This window comes from Schistocerca americana, chromosome 1, assembly GCF_021461395.2.
Source record: "Schistocerca americana isolate TAMUIC-IGC-003095 chromosome 1, iqSchAmer2.1, whole genome shotgun sequence".
Classification (NCBI taxonomy): Eukaryota; Metazoa; Arthropoda; class Insecta; order Orthoptera; family Acrididae; genus Schistocerca; species Schistocerca americana.
This window is the reverse complement of record NC_060119.1, coordinates 387945495-387966217: the sequence shown is the minus strand read 5'-3', so window position 1 is coordinate 387966217 and position 20723 is coordinate 387945495. Positions and strand designations below refer to the sequence as shown.

At 40.7% G+C, this 20723-nt stretch overlaps 1 protein-coding gene across 1 annotated transcript in view; it reads right to left on the bottom strand.

The window, feature by feature from the left end:
• LOC124623062 (zinc finger protein-like 1) overlaps nt 1-19867 on the bottom strand; it is a 46278-nt gene extending 26411 nt beyond the window's left edge. The window contains exons 1-2 of the mRNA XM_047148858.1: nt 19620-19867; nt 4331-4442 (exon numbers count right to left, since the gene is read on the bottom strand). Coding sequence (XP_047004814.1) covers nt 4331-4442; nt 19620-19721 — 214 coding nt within the window. The 5' untranslated portion in view covers nt 19722-19867. The remainder of the gene's footprint in view (nt 1-4330; nt 4443-19619) is intronic.
• Between the last annotated feature and the right edge of the window lie 856 nt (nt 19868-20723).

The following is a 20723-nucleotide window of genomic DNA, read 5'->3' as shown; positions in this document are numbered from 1 at the left end:
GTGTGTGTGTGTGTGTGTGTGTGTGTGTGTGTGTGTGTGTGTGTGTGCGCGCGCGCGCGCTCACACGTGTGTTCCCAGAACAGCTTGATAATTATGTTTTAAGGTTTAAATTTAAAGAGCAGTTTACAGTGAATAGCGATGACCATACAATACACTACAGCAAAATTGGTATGGACATTAACAAGATAAATGTGATGGAGTGCTGTCAATTATGCTGTACCAAAAAGAAGCTATGATTAAACCAGGATCATTATTAAGAACATGTGAAGTAAGAGAAGCAGATTTTCTTTGAAATTACACAAGATCAAATACGACATTTTCTATGGTAATATATAAAAGCTATCAACCCGAAGGTTGATTTGAACAGCACAGTGCTTTCCTAAAAATGGTCCTATCGCAAGTGGATGTTGCCTTCCTCTGGTCCCAATTATTTAGTAACATACCTGTGCCCACCCACAAAGCAAAAACATTCACCATCTCCTCCTCTGTTGCTACCCTGCACTCTGCACACAATTTAATGCTCTACTGCATTTAAGAAGAAGGTGAAGCACTCCAGTCTGTCAACCCGATAAAATTTTCCTAAAACTTAACATAATGTCAGCTTTCTTCCTGTCAAATAGTAAAGCAAATGCTCCAATCTTCTCCCAATCATGCTCCTTTCTTTTTTCATTTCTCAATGTGTCACACAACTTTCTCTTCACCTATATTCATTACTAGTGTTTTATCATGTTCCTCTTTCTCTCCCTGTTCCAGTCCTCCTCTCATGTTCACTGCTGAAAGTGCTCAAAGTTTAAAACTACCTGTATGTAATTTGTCACTACAGTTTTAGTTCTCCTGAACAAACATAAATTATATTTTTCTGAACTGTTCATATCACAGCAATTTCTAAATTTTAGGTTCTAGATACTTATGACATGCTTGTTATAATGATGGAAAGTAACCAATTAGAGATTGTATGATAACCTCACAGCTTCAAGGAGTGTGTCACTACATGCTGGTGCCGTAACTATTGAATCATTGGCTGTTAACAACAGAAGAAACATATGAAGTTGCAGGCAAATTACCACTGATGTCTGAAAACTATATTTGCTCCGTGTATTAGGATCTTATATCAGGTGCTTGTTGTGTATAAATTGGTACATACACTGATGAGCCAAAATATTGTGACTACTGTCCATAGTGAGACTAATGCCCATCTGGTAGCATTGTGAGTGTGTGACTTTTTACGCAAAGTTTGTAAGTGTAGCAGAAATGAATGGGGAAGTATTGTAGCACAACAAGGGTCACAAATGGGAAAATCCACTGACATAAGCAAATTTGACAACAGGCAGACTGTTATGGCCTGTTGGATGGGAATTTTTTTCTCTGACATGGCGAAACTGGTCAGCTGTACATATATTACTGTTGTGGGCATCCACGGAATGTGGGTGAAGGATGGTGAAACAAACTGTCAGTGGCAAGGTGGTGGACATTCGTGCATCATCATAGAATGTGGAGGTCGGAGGGCTGTCCACTCCACCGCATAACGCTAGTGCAAGCACAAGTGTTCCAGAGCATACCATTAGGCACACATTGTCAAATATGCAGTTCTGCTGCAGATTACTCCAACGTGATCCCACGTTGACTGAACGACATTATCAATTACGATTGCAGTTGGCATAGTTTCATTGATGTTGAACTGCGGATCAATGGAAACGTTTCACTTGGGCAGATGAATCACATTTATTAGAACACCAGGTTGATGGTTCTGTCCAAACATGCTATCATTCACACAAATTACTGCGCAAAACATGCATGACATCACAGATGCATGCCAGTGAGAGCAGTATTATGCTATGGGGGAGATTCACCTGGACTTTGGTTATAATCAAAGACACCATAATGACTGTGGACTACATCAACTTTATTGCAGACCACCTGCATCTCTGCTTTATGTCTTCCCTGGCAGCGATGGCATCTTCCAGAAGAATAAGTGTTCTTCTCACAAGAACAGGAGTATTGTAGTGAACCACGTTGATATCTCTACCACCAAAATCACTTGATCTCAACATGACTGAGCACATAATGGACACCAAATTGACGCCCACAAGCCAATAATTTAATGGGAATTGCATGGTCTGAATAAACATTTGGTGCCATATACCTCCAAAAACCTACCGAGGACTTGCTGAACCCATACAACATTGTGCACCAAAGGTGGACCAACATGCTATTAAGAAAATGATCACAATGTTTTAACTCATCAGTGTATTTTAAGTACAAAATAGACTTCAAAGAATGTCACCTTGGCAGCACTGTAATCACAAGTACAGTATCTATCTTCATTCAGGGTGATATCACAGTGTTACCTGGTTAGCATAGTGGTGGAGTGTTGAGTTGAGATTACTCTAAGCATAGTATGTTGATTTTGTCATTTTTGTTCTTAACTATTAGGTACAGGAGGTCTTATACTAAACACGTGTTATTTAATACCAACCCCAGAATGGCTGAACCATATCTTTTTGGTAGCAACAAAGATGCAATTTCAAGCTATGGAAATAACACTGATGAACATAAAACAGATAGCAGAAACAAATCTTTAATCAATAAGTAGAATGATCATAAGTATAACAAGAGTTAACCAGGATCACAGCTGGGGAAGGGGCAGTGTGAACACATTGCTTATTTATCAACAAACATATTAATGCTACAACTTTAGAACTAGTACCACCTACCTGCATCATACTTTACAGAGACAAGATTTGTACATATGTCTGACTTTGTTCATGCCAATAATGTACTGGCACACCAGGGTGTGTGTGGTAGAGTGGAATGTGAATTTAATTAGTGAAGATTTCTTCCTCCCATCCCCCCCCCCCTTTCACGGGAGAGGAGCAGCTTCCCTCCCATGCCACTAACTGGATATACTCTTAAGAGTAGAAATGTGTAGAGGAGGGGTATGTAGACAGTTGTCAGTAAACAGTCAATTGTAAATGTAATATACCAACACTTGCAGCAACTGAGTAATAAAGAAAGGAATCAGAGGTAGGAAACAAAATTGGGCCTGAGAAAATGAGTGACTAAGGGGGCCAAGCAATGAGCTGCTGGATGAAAGGATTTGCTTCAGCAGCAAATTTTAAGCACAGCTATTATTAACAGAATTAAACTGTGAATGGCTTTATTTGGCAACAAAAGACAACTTCAGTTTCCCTGCCACCTCAAACTGGCAAATATATACACTATAGGGGAATGCATAGGTTTCACTTGCCCTTTACCTATGAACATTGCACAAATTCTCCAGTTGCTGCAAACTAAGTAGCTTTTAAATAAACAGTCCTCTCAGAAGCTACAGTGAATCACAACCGACAGGAAACATCACTGAAGAACAATAAATGTGTTCATGATGCATGCGCGCACAACAAACAATTAAATATCTGACATATTCATCTGCAACTGAGTCCATTCATCTGTAATGTAGTGATATGCTGAGCATTCCAGCAAACCGAAAAGTGTACCGATATGACGATCATGTTCCTTCATTGTTTAACTCAGTCTCAAGTAGATTTAATGTGTTGTTAGTGTGTATTGTCAGAGATGACAATTATAAATATGAAACAACAAACTCCTATGTAGAAACACAGATTAATTTGTAAATGCCATCTTAAAAAATACTACAGGTAATCCCAGCACAAGATGTTTAACCAGTGTATGTTGCCTAAAATAGATGCTTTTGGATTTCAGTACTCTTATGTGGACTTCTTTTGTATCACACAGGGAGAAATATCACGTATGGCAATACTATGTTACAAAAAGTGAGGGCTGGATGATGAAATGGAGGAAAAAAATATGTCTACAGAGAGATGACACAAACAAATCTTCCAAATCTAACCCAAGTGAAAGAGGAAATTGGTGGGGGAATGGGTAGTTAGAAGAGTTCAACCACAGCATTAGCAGGATGCCAAGGAGTTAACAGATGAACTCATCAGCAAAACTGAAGATATATGTAATTTTCTGAGTATGTGACCATTCTGTATGGACCTAGCAATTATTTATTTGAAGGGGAGAAAGGAGAAGTGTCAATCACTTACCATCCTGTCATCCAAGACTAGAGATTTCAAGAAATGAAACTGGGAGTGCATTATTCTGTTCAGCAGTTCATTTTTATAATTTTAATAACATAAACAAAGACCAATGCTGTTCTTTTGTCATCAGTATATAATACTAGTGAAAATATCTTCAATCAATCATGTATTCTATAAATATGTTGGTTTTGCCTTTACTATTAATTTGTGCAGCTAAAAACACTATTTCCACATGTAGTTCAAATCACCAGACTAGCATGAAAACTTACGATAGCATATCAGCCTAATGCAGTCTTCATCTGCCAGTTCCTTTGTGCATAGTTCACATATTGGGTTGTAATCGCTATCCTGTAGCCATTGTAGATACGACTGGACTATGCACTGGAACAGAATTGAAACAGTTTTAATAGCCAATTGGCATAAAAATAACATCAAAAAGTGTTGTGCAGTAATATTTTGATAGAAAAACAAGAATAAAATACAACAAAGTGGCATCTTTTGGCTATTTTTGAGCACAAATTACCAGTTTCAATATATTTGAATGACAAACTGCTTCAAACAAACAACCTGTAGATCTCTCTTTATGTACAGACACCTACATACATACAATAATACATATTCATAACGACTGAAGTGTTATTGTCTCAAGAACGTTTTTGGTAACCAAAATACGTTTAAGCCATATGCCGAGTGGTACAAACAGTGTGCTGAGTTTCATTTCAACTTTTCTGCTCAAGATTTAGATGAAAAAGAAGTGACTGTCAAGAAGCAACTTAGGGAGCACTACTCCAGCTCAGAGATCAATCATAAGAAGTTTGAAGCAAGTTTGTTAATTGACTTCTGTGGTTTTTCTCATTTACTGCTCCTATTTGGACAAAAAGGGGTGTTATCACATGCTGCAGTCAATACATCACAAGCAATTCAAGTCTTTTTGTGAATTTTACTCAGAGTGTAATCTATTCAGAGTGCGAAAACAACTGTAACTGCACTCATGTGAACCCCATACTTGACTGACACAGACAGACACATCAACTTACTTCAACTGTTCATACTTCTGATATGGGCCAATAAAACTTCTCCTGCATGATCTCAATCACTAATCAAATTTCAATTTGTGTATTCAATGTCAAGAAATTATTGTGCATCAATCTGTTCATCACTGCTTAGCAATTTTATTAGTTTATGTGGAAAGAGTTATATGTGACATGCGGTCACACTTTACACTATAAAATTTACACAGACTTGAGCAAACATTACATCACTCTCACTCATGCCACCCTTCTCGTTCTCTCCTTTCTTGTCCATCCAAGAAACACTTGAAAATGCAGATAGATAAGTGAATCCCTTCACACACAAGAATCAGCACAGTTACAGCACCTCACTATGTTACATGCAACATTATTATTATGAAATATCTTACTTACAAATCCGTTCTAAATGTGGTTCCAAAGATCAACGGTATAATGCTGTCAGGAGTATCAGCATGTTATTTTCAAGACATTGGGTATCAACTAGTTCATTCACAATTTTCAAATGGCCACATATTGCACATTTCATGAACAGGTGCTGACAAATCCTAATATGCTTTTCAAATCAAATTTTTGTAATTTTTCTGTATTTCATCCAAAAATATAGGCCTATAAATTAAAACAACTATTTTGCTTGTTGCTTCACATATTTCACTGAAATATTTACTGTTATTGTATGGAAGTTAACACTGTTTGTTGTAATCAAGTGTGCTGTTAAACACATTAAATTATATCAATTATCTTTGTTTTAGCACTATCTTTATCAGACACGTGCTTGGTGTAGCAGTCAGTTACATTTTAGAGCTTACGGCATGAGGAAGTTGAACATAAAAGCTGCTGGTGGGCACACGCAACATGCAAACGACAAATGTTTATAAGTAAAATGAATGTATATGCACTGATGCATTAAAATGCAAAAACGGATTGGTAGTGTGTGTGTGTGTGTGTGTGTGTGTGTGTGTGTGTGTGTGTGTGTGTGACAAGGTCGTCCCCCCCTCATTCAAGATACTCCATCTGGAATGAAACACTGAGGAATTGACAGCAATATTGATGTCAAAGCAGAGAAAACATCTGAAGAGAGGTAGTGTAAAAGTATACAGATCGAGCTGTTGTGCATGTCAAAGAGCAGATGAGGGCTCCCACAGTGCTTGATCTGTGGCAAGAGAAACCTCACTCACATCTGACCCTCGTCAAGCGAATGAAGGGCTCAGACAGTAATGGAATCAATAAAGCCTTCTAGCCAGGAGATCTGTAATAGTAAAAGCAAGAAAGCTAGAAATGCAATGAACATCAGTCAGACAGACAAAAGTAAAATATGGTAAGAGAAAGAATTAGGTAAGTAGATGAGTGGGTGCAGGTGAGAGTCCCCCCAGGCTCAGCATGCACGATGGGGGGTGGGGAGTGTTAAAGATGAGAACAGAGGGTCTACACTCTTGTAGGAAGAATGAAAAGCTGTTCAACTATTCTTCATCATCAGGTAAGGTCAAGGATAAAGAATCCTTAAAGTCTTGCCTTCATCAGTGTGTGACTCCTAAAAAAGTAAAATAGGATGCAATAAAAAAAGGGCTAACAGAAATTGAAACTATGTAAAAGAAAAGGGGGGATGAGCAAGGTGGATGGCAGAGGAGACAGATCAAGAGGTCCTCACATTCAGGATGTGGTAGCAGACAACCCAGTTCTAACCCTGAAGACAGTTTAAATGTTTGTAACTGAGGACAAAAATCCCTTTCTCGGGGAAAATAAAGAACCAGTTCATCTGTTTGGATGCCACCTACCAACTTTAGAGGCAAAGAATCCAGAGAACAACGCTTGGCATGGAGAGCCAGAAACAGAGAGTAGTCTACCATATGGTGAGCTATTGTCTGATGATGATGATGATGATGATGATGATATAAAGGAACTAAACATTTCGGTTATCAGTCCCTTGTTGCACTGGAACATCATGTAAAACACTGTGGAGAGAGAAAAGCAAAACTGAGAGCTCCATGTCTCGCACCCATGTTGTGGTTGAAAATTCGTGTGCCAATAGCTGTATGGTTGAAAGTGAGATAAAACCCAGGCACCTAAAAACTGTAGCCTGTCACTGGAGGATACCCCAAGAAAGATTGCCATGGTCAGTACATTTAAAATTTAACGAGGAAAATAAGCTAATTAGCTCTCTAATCTGTACAGTCTTTAAACACTGAGAGAAATAAAATACATACAGAATTTTTTTTTAATGCATGACAATGTGGAGGGAGAAAGCAGCATAAGGCTACAGCTAATATCAGTAAGGTTCCACAAATACAACATGGGGATGCCTAATTCAAAACAACACCATCTGAACAGGACTTGAGGCACAACAGTACCAATCAGCCATTATGTCATCCTCAACCCTTAGGCTCACTGGATGTGGATACAGAAGGGCATGTGGTCAGGAGCCGATGCCACTACTTTTCAATCAAGTAGCTCCTCAATTGGCCCCACAATGGCTGAGTGCAACTCACTTGCCACCAGCACCTGGCACACCCGGATAGTGACACATCCAAGTGCTAGCAAAGTCCAACAGCACTTAACTTCAATGACCTGACGAGGACCGGTGTTACCACTTCGGCAAGGTGGTTGTCACATAAGATAAAGTTGTGTTTTAATTTGGTATGGTCAATTGCGGAGGCAACATAGGACAGTGGATTCATTCCAGGAGGAATGGAAGGAGGAGGAACATGCTGACAAGAGGTCTTATTTGCACCCACAAAATGGCACTTGGGACCATCAAAATGAATGTTGGGTGAATAAGCATTTCTCTAGCCAACTGGTCTGCCAGTTCTTTCCAAGAGATACACATGACTTGGGACTCAGAGAAAGACAATGAGAATACTGTAGGTCTAAGGTCAGACAGAAAGTCATGAACAGCAGGTACCACAAGATAACATGAGTAATATCGGTAATGCCCACTGAGTTACTACAAATTAAAATACAGTCAAGGCAAATCTGTTTAAATGTCCATGGGACTAATCATGAAGGCATCAGTGGCTAGTCTTCAGTCTTAACCCTTAAACGCATGATGTTTTATTTCAAGCTGTAAAAATTGCCACGTTTAGTTTACAGTGTCTACATTACGAAAAAAATATTTAAAACATTTTTTGGTTAAATTAACAAAGCATTATTGTTGACAATTGCTGCAAACACAAAAACAGGACTAATTTCAAATCTATCGTAAACACACGCGAATTAACTGTCTGCACCATATCTACATACGTTTTCAAAATAAAAAAGTAATTTTCAAACCCACAAATCAGTGCACAGACACAAAAAGGAGTCTATTCTTTCCGCCAACACACGCGCGGCAGCACACCCACAGAGCCGATTGTCGAAATGGTTGAGTTCATCATGCCATTTACGATCGCTATGAAGAACTAGTAGCAGCTTTGCAGCTGCAGTAGAGTGTATACACTTAACTACATAACGAATTTGTTACAAAATGTTGCTCAGTATAGGATACATCGAAGAAATGTAGTCTGTATCTGATCAGCTACACTATGCATTAAAGGGTTAATCCATGATGATGGACTGGTCTAACAATTTCTAAGCTGAAGCTGCTCCTGAGCCATAAACCAGACCACCATAGTTCTGCCAGGATGAGATTGTTGTTGTTGTGGTCTTCAGTCCTGAGACTGGTTTGATGCAGCTCTCCATGCAATTCTATCCTGTGCAAGCTTCATCTCCCAGTACCTACTGCAACCTACATCCTTCAGAATCCGTTTAGTGTATTCATCTCTTGGTCTCCCTCTACGATTTTTACCCTCCACGCTGCCCTCCAATACTAAATTGGTGGTCCCTTTATGCCTCAGAACATGTCCTACCAAACGATCCCTTCTTTTGGTCAAGTTGCGCCACAAACTTCTCTTCTCCCCAATCCTATTCAATACTTCCTCATTAGTTATGTGATCTACCCATCTAATCTTCAGCATTCTTATGTAGCACCACATTTCGAAAGCTTCTATTCTCTTCTTGTCTAAACTATTTATCGTCCATGTTTCACTTCCATACATGGCTACACTCCATACAAATACTTTCAGAAACGACTTCCTGACACTTAAACCTATACTAGATGTTAACAAATTTCTCTTCTTCAGAAATGCTTTCCTTGCCATTGCCAGTATACATTTTATATCCTCTCTACTTTGACCATCATCAGTTATTTTGCTCCCCAAATGCCAAACTCCTTTACTACTTTAAGTGTCTCATTTCCTAATCTAATTCCCTCAGCATCACCCGACTTAATTCGACTACATTCCATTATCCTCGTTTTGCTTTTGTTGATGCTCATCTTATATCCTACTTTCAAGACACTATCCATTCCGTTCAACTGCTCTTCCAAGTCCTTTGCTGTCTCTGACAGAATTACAATGTCATCGGCGAACCTCAAAGTTTTTATTTCTTCTCCATGGATTTTAATACCTACTCCGAATTTTTCTTTTGTTTCCTTCACTGCTTGCTCAATATAGAGATTGAATAACATCGGGGAGAGGCTACAATCCTGTCTCACTCCCTTCCCAACCACTGCTTCCCTTTCACGTCCCTCAACTCTTATAACTGCCATCTGGTTTCTGTACAAATTGTAAATAGCTTTTCGCTCCCTGTATTTTAACCCTGCCACCTTTAGAATTTGGAAGAGAGTATTCCAGTCAACATTGTCAAAAGCTTTCTCTAAGTCTACAATTGCTAGGAACATAGGTTTGCCTTTCCTTAATCTGGCTTCTAAGATAAGTCGTAGGGTCAGTATTGCCTCACGTGTTCCGATATTTCTACAGAATCCAAACTGATCTTCCCCGAGGTCGGCTTCTATGTTTTTCCATTCGCCTGTAAGGAATTCTCGTTAGTATTTTGCAGCTGTGACTTATTAAACTGATAGTTCGGTAATTTTCACATCTGTCAACACCTGCTTTCTTTGGGATTGGAATTATTATATTCTTCTTGAAGTCTGAGGGTATTTCGCTTGTCTCATACATCTTGCTCACCAGATGGTAGAGTTTTGTCAGGACTGGCTCTCCCAAGTTTGTCAGTAGTTCTAAAGGAATGTTGTCTACTCCGGGGGCCTTGTTTCGACTCAGGTCTTTCAGTGCTCTGTCAAACTCTTCACGCAATATCATATCTCCCATTTCATCTTCATCTACATCCTCTTCCATTTCCATAATATTGTCCTCAAGTACATCGCCCTTGTATAGACCCTCTATATACTCCTTCCACCTTTCTGCTTTCCCTTCTTTGCTTAGAACTGGGTTTCCATCTGAGCTCTTGATATTCATACAAGTCGTTCTCTTTTCTCCAAAGGTCTCTCTAATTTTCCTGTAGGCAGTATCTGTCTTACCGCTAGTGAGATAAGCCTCTACATTCTTACATTTGTCCTCTAGCCATCCCTGCTTAGCCATTTTGCACTTCCTGTCGATCTCATTTTTGAGACGTTTGTATTCCTTTTTGCCTGCTTCATTTACTGCATTTTTATATTTTCTCCTTTCATCAATTAAATTAAATATTTCTTCTGTTACCCAAGGATTTCTACTACCCCTCATCTTTTTACCTACTTGATCCTCTGCTGCCTTCACCACTTCATCCCTCAAAGCTACCCATTCTTCTTCTACTGTATTTCTTTCCCCCATTCTTGCCAATTGTTCCCTTATGCTCTCCCTGAAAGTCTGTACAACGTCTGGTTTAGTCAGTTTATCCAGGTCCCATCTCCTTAAATTCCCAACTTTTTGCAGTTTCTTCAGTTTTAATCTACAGTTCATAACCATTAGATTGTGGTCAGAGTACGTGTCTGCCCCTGGAAAAGTCTTACAACTTAAAACCTGGTTCCTAAATCTCTGTTTTACCATTATGTAATCTATCTGAAACCTGTCAGTATCTCCAGATTTCTTCCATGTACACAATCTTCTTTTATGATTCTTGAACCAAGTGTTAGCTATGATTAGGTTGTGCTCTGTGAAAAATTCCACCAGGCGGCTTCCTCTTTCGTTTCTTACCCCCAAACCATATTCACCTACTACGTTTCCTTCTCTCCCTTTTCTTACTGACGAATTCCAGTCACCCATGACTATTAAATTTTCATCTCCCTTCACTATCTGAATAATTTCTTTTATTTCATCATACATTTCTTCAATTTCTTCATCATCTGCTGAGCTAGTAGGCATATAAACTTGCACCACTGTGGGCTTCGTATCTATCTTGGCCACAATAATATGTTCACTATGCTGTTTGTAGTAGCTTACCTGCATTCCTATTTTCCTATTCATTATTAAACCTACTCCTGCATTACCCCTATTTGATTTTGTGTTTATAACCCTGTAGTCACCTGACCGGAAGTCTTGTTCCTCCTGCCACCGAACTTCATTAATTCCGACTATATCTAACTTTAACCTATCCATTTCCCTTTTTAAATTTTCTAACCTACCTGCCCGATTAAGGGATCTGACATTCCACGCTCCGATCCATAGAACGCCAGTTTTCATTCTAGTGATGACGACATCCTCTTGAGTAGTCCCCGCCAGGAGATCCGAATGGGGGACTATTTTACCTCTGGAATGTTTTACCCAAGAGGACGCCATCATCATTTAACCATACAGTAAAGCTGCATGCCCTCGGGAAAACTTACGGCTGTAGTTTCCCCTTGCTTTCAGCCGTTCACAGTACTAGCACAGCAAGGCCGTTTTAGTTAGTGTTACAAGGCCAGGTCAGTCAATCATCCAGACTGTTGCCCCTGCAACTACTGAAAAGGCTGCTGCCCCTCTTCAGGTCCCACACATTTGTCTGGCCTCTCAACAGATACCCCTCCGCTGTGGTTGCACCTACCGTACGGCTATCTGTATCGCTGAGGCACGCAAGCCTCCCCACCAACGGCAAGGTCCATGGTTCATGGGTAGAGGATGAGATTAGCGACTGGTAAATAAGGAAGGCAGCAGCATGATCTGCACCCCAAGAGGGGTAGGCGAGGAAGTAGGAAGCATTAAGCTTTTGGATTAAGACTGCCTTTAGTTTATGAATATGGTAGGAGGCATGTCAGCTTTTTACCAAAGAAGAGATCCAAAAATCAAGAATAGGCAACAACTTCCAAGTGCTGCATACCCAAATTGAATTCTGGGTCAGAATGGACCATAGTATGACAGAAATGCAAGACTTGCATTTTACCAAATGCAAAAGCCATCAACAAACAACACAGAAGTGACCGGTGATTCGATAGATCACTATGACTTTGATGACGATAATAAAGTATGGAGTCCTGCAGGAGGTGTTCTCTTGGACTGGTGGGGAGGTGAGTAACATACCAATTGTAACTCAAAACAACCGGTGCAATAAAAACTGATAAATTATAATTGGTCGGGGCACTCAGGAACCCCAGGCACCTTTTTTTAAAAAAAGAAGGGTGGAGGTCAAACCTAGATTTGGAGGCCAAACATTAATGAACCAAAATATGTGGTGTAAAAGAAAGGAACAAAGTGGAAGTTGCCAGAATTCACATCCTATGAGCAAGCTAGATTGTCAGCAGGGAATCTGTCCTGGGCAATAAGTTGGAAAAAAGATATATCCTGAGATTAAAATTGCAGCACAGGAAAGGAAGTAGTACTGCAATGGCTTGGGGACAAATGCCTGCCATGCACACACTTCTCAACAGAGTAATGAGCCACCTGAGGAGTAGATGAGGACGAGAAGGGAGACATGATACTGTGAGAACAACATGAGAGAGCATTGAAAAACACAAGTTGAAATGAGGCACCCGATGCAGACAACATTCTTTCGAAATTTTGGAGTCCCAGTTATGACAAAACAGTTCCACCAGGTAAGCAAGATATCCAGACTTGCAAAATATCCTGACTTCCAGAAGAATGTAATAATTTCAATTTCAAAGCAGGAAGTTGCCAAGAGATGTGAATATTACAGTAGCATCAGTTTAATAAGTCAAGGTTGCGAAAGACTGCCATGAACTGTTTATAGAAAAATGAAAAGACTGGTAGAAGCTGATCCCAGGAAAGATTTTCAGCTCCACAGTAATGTATGAACAAGTGAGGCAATGCTGACTATATGACTTATCTACAACACACAGTGCCAACATACTATTTGCGGAACAGCTACCAATACAATACTGAAAAAGCATAAGTTTTAGTCTATGGTCACAATTCATTTATTTTGCCTATTGGCTACCAGATTATACATTACCATCTTCAGTATTCCTACTTGGAGAGCGAGCATGATGACTGTGTGCCAGGGGATGGCGTGAGGGCAGTGCTTTTGTTTTGTTTTAGGGTGCAAAAACAACTGAGGTCATACGAGCACATGTCAGAACCTTAGAACACTAAAAAAGTCTACATGTGAAGCCCAGTCAATGGAAGAAAGGCAGCTAAAAACAGGGAGTTGGAGAAAGGTCCATAAAATATGTCATAGAGAAATGCAGGTCCTGATCGAAAGATTAAATGTCCATTGCAATATTGCTATGACGATAAAAAGTAAAACACAGTCAACAGCCTGTGCGTGGTTCACTAAAACACCCGATAACTCAGGTGGCAAACATAAATGAGAATTAAAAAAAAAGGAGGCATGCCATCAGGAAATGGCGAACCATCAAGGGTTGAGGCCAATGAGCACATAGTGGAGGGGAGCACCACTTAACAAATGGAGATGGCTAAAAAGACAGTGCCCAATATGCAACCTAGCTAAACCGATCTCCGAACTGTGAGAGAACTGAGAGGAGGTCGTCCAATTCAGTGGGAGAGGCTTAATTCCCCATAACTTGTTACCATGAAGGGAGGACCAGTGATGGTGCCAAAGTGACACCACCTGCTGACAGACAGCAACACAGGGATCATCAGAGGGAATGGAAGAACTAGCAGGATGAGGTACGAGAACTGCAGCCTTGGCAGCAGAATCAGCGGCCTCATTTTTCATCAGACTGACATGACCAGGAGCCCACATAAACATCACAGTGGCACCATCAAGAATGATAAAGTGACAGCTTCCCTGGACCCTTTGCACTAAAGGAAGGATGGTAACAGTGCGCTGACATTCTGAAGGGCACTGAGAGAGTCAGAGCAGATGCTGCAATTGAAAAGCCTATGTCTCCAAATGTACTTGATGGCCTGATACAGGGCAAAGAACTATGCTGTAAATATTAAGCTGTGCTCCGGAAGCCGATACCGAAACTCGTTGGCCCCAATGATGAAGGCACGCCCAACTCCACGGTCAGTCCGAGAGCCATCAGTGTACACAAAGATACAATCGCGAAGTTCTGTGCGAAGGTCATGAAACTTAAAGTGATAGAGTGAGGCTGGAGTAATGTCTTTGGGAAGCAAATTAAGGTGAAGGTGAACATGGACTGCTGCACAAAGCCAAAGTGGTGAAGGGTTCACACCCATTGGGAAAGTAGCAGGTACTGTGAAGTTAAGTTGCCAGAGCATGAGGTGAAAGCGAACTCCAAACTGTAACAGAGAAGAGGGACGGGTCCCATACTGGCGATCAAAGGAGTCATCGAAGAAGAGGGAGTAGGGTGGGTTGCCAGGCATGGCAGACAAACAGCATGAGTATCTGCTGAGGAGAAAGTCAAGGAGATATGACAGTGGTAGTTTGGCAGCTTTGACAGACAGAATCTCAACCAGGCTAGTGCAAAAGGTGCCAGTAGCCAAACAGATGCCACGATGGTGGACAGTATTGAGACGACGTAAGAGGGACAGATGTGCAGCTGCTTAAATGAAACACCAATAGTCTAGTTTCGAACAGACAAGGGACTGAAACAAACAAAGGAGGGTGGTCTGATCCACTCCCCAGGAAATACTGTTGAGATCATATAGGACATTGAAGGACTGTGTACAGCGGGTGGCCAGGTAAGGTACTTGGGAGGACCAAGAAAGTTTCCTGTTGAGCATGAGCCCCAGGAATTTCAAAGTTTCAACAAACAGAAAAGCAACAGGCACAAGATGTAAAGACAGTGGAAGAAACCAATTGCGCTGCCAGAAATTTGTCAGTGGAAAAGCGAAAGCCACTACCGATGCTCCATGAGTACAGAGATCAAGACATAGCTGAAGATGCCACTCAAGGAGACAAGTCCATGGATAACTGCAATAGATCACAAAATTATGAACAAAACAGTAGACGGAGATGCCTGAAGGCAGACAAGCCATTATGGGGTTGATGGCAATAGCAAAGGAACGACATCCGGGATGGAATCCTGAGGCACACCGTTTTCCTTGATAAAGGTACCCAACAAGGAAAAGCCCACATGTACCTTGAAAACTCGGTCTTTTGAAATATTCCTGAATTAAATGGGGCATGCATGAGTGGTGTAGAGAGTACAGAAGATGTGAGTCCTCCAGCAGGTGTCATAGACTTTCTCCAAATCGAAAAACATGGTCACAGTCTGGTATTTCTGCAGAAAACCATTCATGACATGAGTGGACAAGGTAATGAGACAGTCAACCACATAACGGCGTGCTCGAAGTCCACACTGTGCAGTGGTAAGTAAATTGCGAAATTCACGCAACCATAGCAGCCGGGCATGAATCATATGTTCCACCACCTTGCAAACACAGATGGTGAGAGAAATGGGTGTTTGTTCTTGCCAGGCTTGGGTATGAGTATGACAGGAAGTACCACGCCACAGATGCAGACCGGTGGGAGCAGTATTACGCTGCAGGGGCCATTCACCAGGGCTTCCAAGAGTCATGTGGTAATAATTGGAGGCACCGTGACAGCTGTGAACTACATCAAAATTGTGGATCAACCGCATCCCTTCATGCTTGATGTCTTCTCTGATGGAAATGGCACCTTCCAGCAGATAACTGTCCTCGTCAGAAAGCCAGATTCATTTTACAGTGGTTTGTGCAGCATAACAGTAATCTCACGACATGTCGGTCACCAAAGTCACCCGATCTGAAGCCTATGGAGCACAGCTGGGATGCTATTAGGCATCAGCTCCACACCCACAAATTATCAGCCCATAACGGGTCAATGGAGGCGTCCGATCTCACCCGTTGGCTTTGGCCTGTGACATAAGGGTGTTGTGGTGTGTGACTTCATGGTGGCGGGGAGTTTAGTTTATGAGTGTGTTGTGTTTGTAGATGTCGTCTTGTTGCAGCCGGAGGTGTCCCCTGGTGGTGTGTGTATTGGGTTCATTTGGGTATCGCTACTTGAACTGGACACTTATCGGTCGTGACTGTTACAGAAGGACATAAATTGGTTTCAGTGAGTTAAGAATTAAGTTTCTGTTGTGTTTATGTTATTGCAGTGTCATTTGCTGCTTGTCACGTGGTAAGTCATTTAATTTAATTTGTGGTTGCTTTTGTTAGGTATGGATATAACTTCTAAGTACAATAGTGTGCGTCTGCGAGCTGAAATGGGGGATGATATGCTGTCCCTCATTAAGTTCCTGCAATTATTTGGGCTTCTTGTGAAATGTGGCATGTGCAAGTAGAATGTGTGGTTAGCCAGAGTTCTGGTGTCTCAGACCAGGGACTGCTAAATGTGGCGGTGCCGAAGGGATAACCTCTGGCGCTCCATAAGGCGTGGTACCTGGTTCGAGAGATCTAGGTTGGGCAGAGAGAGATAGTTCTGATGACTTATTATTTTTGTTATAGATACTCCCATAGTTTTTGTGCGCATGAGACTTGTGTGAGCAAGAGGACAGTTTTAGGTTGGTTTTCATGTTTAGGGAAGTCTATTCTGAATATATTAAGTACAGGAGTAAGCTGGGTGGGCCTGAGGTGAGGGCTGAGGTTGCCAAGTTGCAGTTTGGTAAGAGGAAATATGAGAGGGATAAGTCTCTGGATGGTTTACGGACGTGGGGGGCCATTGTTTCTGGGGGTTGGTATTCAGAATGTGTTTTTAGGGTTTTGGAGGGGTGTACGAAGGGGGAATTGGTGGGGTTAATTTGAAACATAGTCTTCCTGTATTCAGAACCAGAATTATACCAATGTGCCACTTTGATGGAGCATGCATTTAAGCCACTGAATGTATACTCAATGAGATGGGAACAAAATGAAGAATAGCATAAGTGTTTCTAATCTGTGAATCACATATAACACTATTACATAATCAATCACATATGCCTAGAAGTCAACACACAGTCCTCTTCCTTGTAATAACCGCAACAATGCACAACCACTGATGGTCACCCCCATCATCTCTTTTTACATTCGTTCATATCTAAATTAACACACTATGTGTGATATGAGAATGACAGTCAGACCACTTAACCAAGTGATTGCCTTTCTGTTTTGGTAAAATAAGTTGAGAGAATTTAATGTGGCGCATTGTTCAATTACATTGGGAATCTCTGTGTAACATTACAATGGATAGAAAGCCATGAATTTACCCACAAATAACATCAAGTATGCCTCACTCAACAATGAGGAAGATTAGTAGATCCACGACCAATGTTAATGTCCAAGCACACAACAGCAGCTAATACTTCAGAAGACGTATAGAAAACAGTGTCCTCAACTGCAGTCACAAGTATGTCCTGTCATCTAGGTATATACTCTTAATGAGAAGTATAAAGTATCGTATTTTACTAACAGACATGATGGTATTTATTTACGGCAGTACAGAGTTCAAAGTGGATAACACACACATTTGAAATGTCTCAAAAAACAGAGGAAGAATCTTAATAACAATAATGTGAGGAACGCATTACTGCCTACAGTGCTGCAGATATTCTGGACATATTAATTACTGAAAAACAAGAGTATCTGTTGATATCTAGTTTTAGCAGGTATTACAAAGTATGTGAAGATTGTGCAAGACAGGAGGAAGGCTAGAGACTTCAGGGTTCATTCTGACAAAAGTGTTGAAGCTTTCACAAACTGTGAATTACAAGATCAGGAAAGAAAATTGTTCTTCACTTCCAGAAGCACTATTTCGAAAAGCACTCTAAGATGTTTTGCTGATCCACAACACAATGGTGATCTGACCCACGAAACTTTCGGGTCGACAGAAGCGTCCGATCCCACGCGTCGGCTTTGACCCGTGACGTAAGGGTGTTGTCGTGTGTGATGTCATGATGGCGCAGAGTTTGGTTTGAGTGTGGCTGTCGCCTGATCTGTTCGTTCTATCTCGTGAGATTTTTTTTTTTAATTTAAAAACACTTATTACTTATTTTATTTATCTGTTTCCTCCAATTTCTGTTTTAGTTTATTATATTTATCTTTCTGATCTGTTCGTTCTATCCCTTGAGATTTTTTTTTTAAAGACAAAAAACACTAATCAGCTACTGAAGCATCTTTATCTTCTATGGGTTGCAGGGGTTACGACCCCTGGGGAGGTGGGTGGGTATTCATGCATGGCTGTCTTCACTTATACGTTGTAGCTACGCAAGGCGTCTAAATTTGTTTATATTTAGTTTGCCCCCCACCCAAAACACCCCATTTCCCGAGCTTGTCCCGTTAGTGTCATTAGGCTTCTTGTGGAAAGTGTGTGTGTTTGTTTTTGTCTCCGCCATATTTGTGACGTCATGGGTCAAAGCAGACGGGCGGGATCGGACGCTTCCGTATTTCCAAACTTTCAATTGGAAATTGAAAGGTGTTAGAGAGAGAATCAAGCTAATTATCTGATATGATTTAGAACATTGAGGGTGGAACATTTCTTATTCCATGTTGTTGTTCTTGTTGTGGTACTGGTGGCCTTCAGTCCAAAGACTGGTTTGATGTAACTCTCCATGGTAGTCTGTCCTGAGTAAGCTGTAACAGTATTCATCCCCTGGTTTACTTCTACAATTTTTTACACCCTCCTCCCCCTCCATATAAACTTCCCTCAGATAACAATAGACAGTTCATTTATACCTCATAAAGTATCATATCAACTGGATCAGTCTAATTTCTTTTCTCCTAAAATTGGTTCAGTAATTTCTCATTATTATTCAGTCTACTCACTCAATCTCCAGTATTCTTCTACAATACCTCATTTAATAAGCTTGTTTTCTACTTGTCTGAACTGCTATTCAACTATATTTTACTTCCTAACAAAGTTACACTCTAGACAAATACATTCTGCAAATACTTCCTTAGTTTAAAATTTATATTCGATGTTAATGAATTCTTGTTTATTAGAAATGCTTCTCTTGCTAGAGCCAATCTGCAATTTACTTCCTCTCTATTTCGGCTATCGTCAGTTACTTTGATGCCCAAATAGCAAAATTCACTATTATTTTCAATGTCATTTCCCAATTAATTTCCTAGGAATCGCCTGATGCAACTGAAAGACTACAAAGGCTACCATTAGGCCTACCCTTGATTTACTTTCGTTGATGGTCATCTGACAACACTATCGGTTCCGTTCAACTGCTCCTCCAAATCTTTTGCTGTTCCTGACAGAATCACAAAGCCATCGGCAAACCTCAAGGCTCTTAATTTCTTTCAATGTAGAACTTAAATTCCTTCAAATCCTTATTCCATATTGAACGTAATTCAGGAAATGTCATACTCTGCTATTTTGTGAAGCAACTGCTACGTGTAAGAGCTGGTATTTAAGGCAAGGGTAATCCAGTCAGTGTTTTGTAGCAGCTCGCACTTACTTTTGGGTGATTTGTGACCATACAATTTTCGCAGACATTTACTCGGTGTTCGAAACAAAATTGATTCGTTACTCTTCGTTTTGGACATTTGCAGAGACCCATAACTATTAAGGCACTTCAAATGCAATGTAACTCACTATAATACACATAAACACACGTTACAAACGGAGCAACATCACACAAACATTCATCACTCGACAACTTCACTACCGGGCCACGTCCATACAACAAACACCTGACAAACCCTTCCCAGACTTTAAGCAGCAAAGACAAACCTACGTATAACACTGGAACAAAAACAAAGCAAGACAGATACTACTGTTTAGTGCTAATGTATCGACAAACGTAAGTCGACGATGTGGAACATCGTGAAATGGGACGTGTCAAAACAAAACGAAAGTGCAGAGGACGTAGGTGAAGCAAGAAAAGTGATAATTTGATCTTGATCTTGATCAAAAACTTTCTACATTCAACACTGCACTTTATAGATTGTGTGTAGAGAAAGTATTTTTATCTTTCCGTAGTCCCTGTACCCCAAGCCGGTTCTCTCAAGGTACAGAATGGGATCACTAGGTACTGTAAATGAACAGCATCAGTGGTGGAAGGAAAACAGGTACAGCAGACAGCGGGAGAAGAATATCTGTGAGGCCTGAGATGAGAAGTGGGAAAGCTGCTTTCCTTACTTTCTACCGAGCGAGGTGGCGCAGTGGTTAGCACACTGGACTCGCGTTCGGGAGGCCGACGGTTCAATCCCGCGTTCGACAATCCTAATTTAGGTTTTCCGTGATTTCCCTAAATCGCTCCAGGCAAATGCCGGGATGGTTTCTTTGAAAGGGCACGGCCGACTTCCTTTCCTGTCCTTCCCTAATCTGATGAGACCGATGACCTCGCTGTCTGGTCTCCTCACCCAAAAACAACCCAACCAACCTTACTTTCTGCCTCACAGCTGCCAGTGGCCCGCGTTATTGTCCGTCTGAAAAATATTGCCTTAGTCCTTACTTAGTTTTTCTGTGTTGGATTTCCTTATTCATCGTTGATGTTCTTGGTTTTTATTTTACTGAAGGGTTGTATTTACTAGTTTTTTAAATCTATTTTGTTTCCGGT